This window comes from Electrona antarctica, assembly GCF_951216825.1.
Source record: "Electrona antarctica genome assembly, chromosome: 3".
NCBI lineage: Eukaryota > Metazoa > Chordata > Actinopteri > Myctophiformes > Myctophidae > Electrona > Electrona antarctica.
The window spans coordinates 997,031-999,530 of record NC_136808.1 but is presented as its reverse complement, the minus strand read 5'-3'; the positions used below and the strand labels follow the sequence as shown (position 1 = coordinate 999,530).

The 2,500-nt window shown below is 48.4% G+C and overlaps 1 protein-coding gene across 1 annotated transcript in view; it reads left to right on the top strand.

The window, feature by feature from the left end:
• Window positions 1-2,500, top strand: part of fhod1 (formin homology 2 domain containing 1) — a gene marked incomplete at its 5' end in the record, with an annotated part of 77,256 nt that overhangs the window by 36,627 nt on the left and 38,129 nt on the right. The window contains 2 exon segments of the mRNA XM_079497418.1: window positions 347-490; window positions 1,690-2,132. Of these exon segments, the coding sequence (XP_079353544.1) occupies window positions 347-490; window positions 1,690-2,132 (587 nt within the window).

The following is a 2,500-nucleotide window of genomic DNA, read 5'->3' as shown; positions in this document are numbered from 1 at the left end:
TTCAGAGAATGTACAAATGGAACTAAATGGCTCCTTGACTTGTACATCCATAATTGCTTCCATTTGTACATTCCTAACCTGAATATTTCACACCAGCAGTGGTGAGCGACTATCCACAGTGCAGCATTACAGTAAGTGGTCGCGTGTGCAGTCCGAGGTATGAGTGACACCCTCGTAAATAAGCAGGTTGTTGTCCAGCAAGAGCTCTGCTGCTTCCGAGCTGCTCAAGCCAGCACAGCTGTGTCGGACAGGACAGGACATTTTCATCAGTGAAAAATACATTATATACATGTAAGATAATTGTGTGTGTGTGCGTGTGTGTGTGCTTGTGTGCGTGCGCGTGCAGACTCTAGCAGTGCTGCCAGATCAGGACTCATTCTACGACGTGACCGACAGTCTGGAACAGCTGGGCATAGAGTCCATCATTCATAAGCATCTCAGCAACAAGGGCACGGAAGCAGACCTCAAACAGCAGTTTACTCTATACGAGGTACAAGATATACTCATTCATGTCATTAGCCCATTCTGACCTGAGATCAGATTCTAAAAAATGTCTTCTACATCCTGACAGTCTTCTGAAAAAGCTATGTTTCTATGTCAGTGGTTCTTCGATTTTTCAAAAATAGCAGACCTACAAGCTCGTAGCGCGCCACTCGGTGGCGCGCTATGAGCTTGTAGATCTGCTATTTTTCAATAGCTAAAGCATAACATAATGCTAACACCAAAAGGGGTTCCCGCCCCAAAATGGGTTAAAGAACACAGTCCCCTGACAAGCTCTTGGCATTGTATACGCATTCCATTTAGTTTGACATGGTTCCACAAATACATACAGTGGGATCCCATATCTTTGTTCCTCAGTCTCAAACTGATCTTTATCAGGACCCAGAGGTACCTCTGTTAGACACACCCACAGACCCACCCCCAGATTATCAGCCACACCCACAGGTTTATTTTAATGTGGAGTGGCCATTCAACCACCAGGTGGCTTCAAGCCACGATGAGCAGAGCTGCAATATGCAGTGATGGAAAAAGTATCACATTTTGTGATATGTATATATATTCTTACGTAATATTGGACAATCTTAAAAGTCAAGAAATTGTAACTTTTAGCAATGTGCAGATACATTGTATACACTTATATTGTATCTTGGTTTGTTTACTGTGTGAGTGAGAAAACAATAGATCACCAAAGCTTTGATGTTGTTCACCAAAACATGAACGTGTTCTGTGGCCCATTTTGACCTGAGGATGATTCTAAAAAATGTCTTCTTATCTAAATCATGACAGTTTTCTGAAAAACCTCATGTTTCTATGTCAGTTGTTCTCAACCTTTTTCATGTCAAGAACCCCCAGAATTATCTGTATTTGGCTGCGGACCCCCATCTGAAAACGTGTTGTTCCAGGCACCTCCCCAGAAGCAAAGATTTGAGTTAAAAACGTTCGCTCTGAAAGAATATATATTCAAAGATTTGCACTACATTTTCACGATTTTTCAAAAAACCGCAGACCCTACAAGCTCATAGCGCGGCACCAAGTGCCGCGCTATGAGCTTGTAGATCTGCTATTTTTCAATAGCTAAATTATAACATAAATGCTTAACACCGAAAGGGGTTCCCGTCCAGAATGGGGCTAGTAGAGAGTATTCTGAATCAAACACTGAGATAACTGTCCCTCCTGTCCTCCCCGTAGACGGCTCTGCGCGCCGAGGACGGACAGACGGACCTCCTCGAGGTGCCTCCGCTCCGCCGCAAGGAACGCCGCAGGATCTCCACCGGCGAGCAGGAGGCGCGGCGGATCCGGCGCACCTCCTCCCAGAGCCTCCCCGACGTCCTCAACCCCTCGCCCTCCTCCGATACCCCCTCTCCTTTCTCTCCCACCTCCTCCTCCTCCTCTCCCCCACCCGCCACCTCCTCGTCCCCGGTGTCTCCCACCTCCTCCTTCTCCTCCTCGTCTCCTTCATCGGTCGGTGTGGTCTCCCCCCTGCCCTCCTCCGACCCCTCTATGTTCATGAGGGCCTCTCCTTCTTCTCCTTCTTCTCCTCCTTCTGCTCCTCTGTCGCCTCCTGGAGACTCCAATGGCACCGTCACCTCCCCGAACGCCGAGGGACCAGAATCCAAGACCCCCATCAGCCCGTAAGTCTTGTGTGTGTGTGTGTGTGTGTGACTGTGTGTGAAAGGGAGACAGAAAAATAACAGTTGGTTAACTAGATTTGAACCCATCATGATAGAGAGACTGAAATGTAACAATCTGCTACAGTAAGCCTTTGTCTGACATTCCAAATGTTGATCTGACCTCATCAAACCCTGTACACTCAAGACACTGCCCCCGCTGCCACCCTTATGGAGCTGACCTGCCCCCCCATGCCAAAGCGCCAGCGCTCGCCCAGCAGTCTGCCGTCACCCAGGCGGATGCGCGCACGCGACCTCGCCCTCAGGGCGTCTTACTGGTGTAAGCCAGAGCTCCTGCATTGACGTACCGTTGAGACACGGGACAGAATATC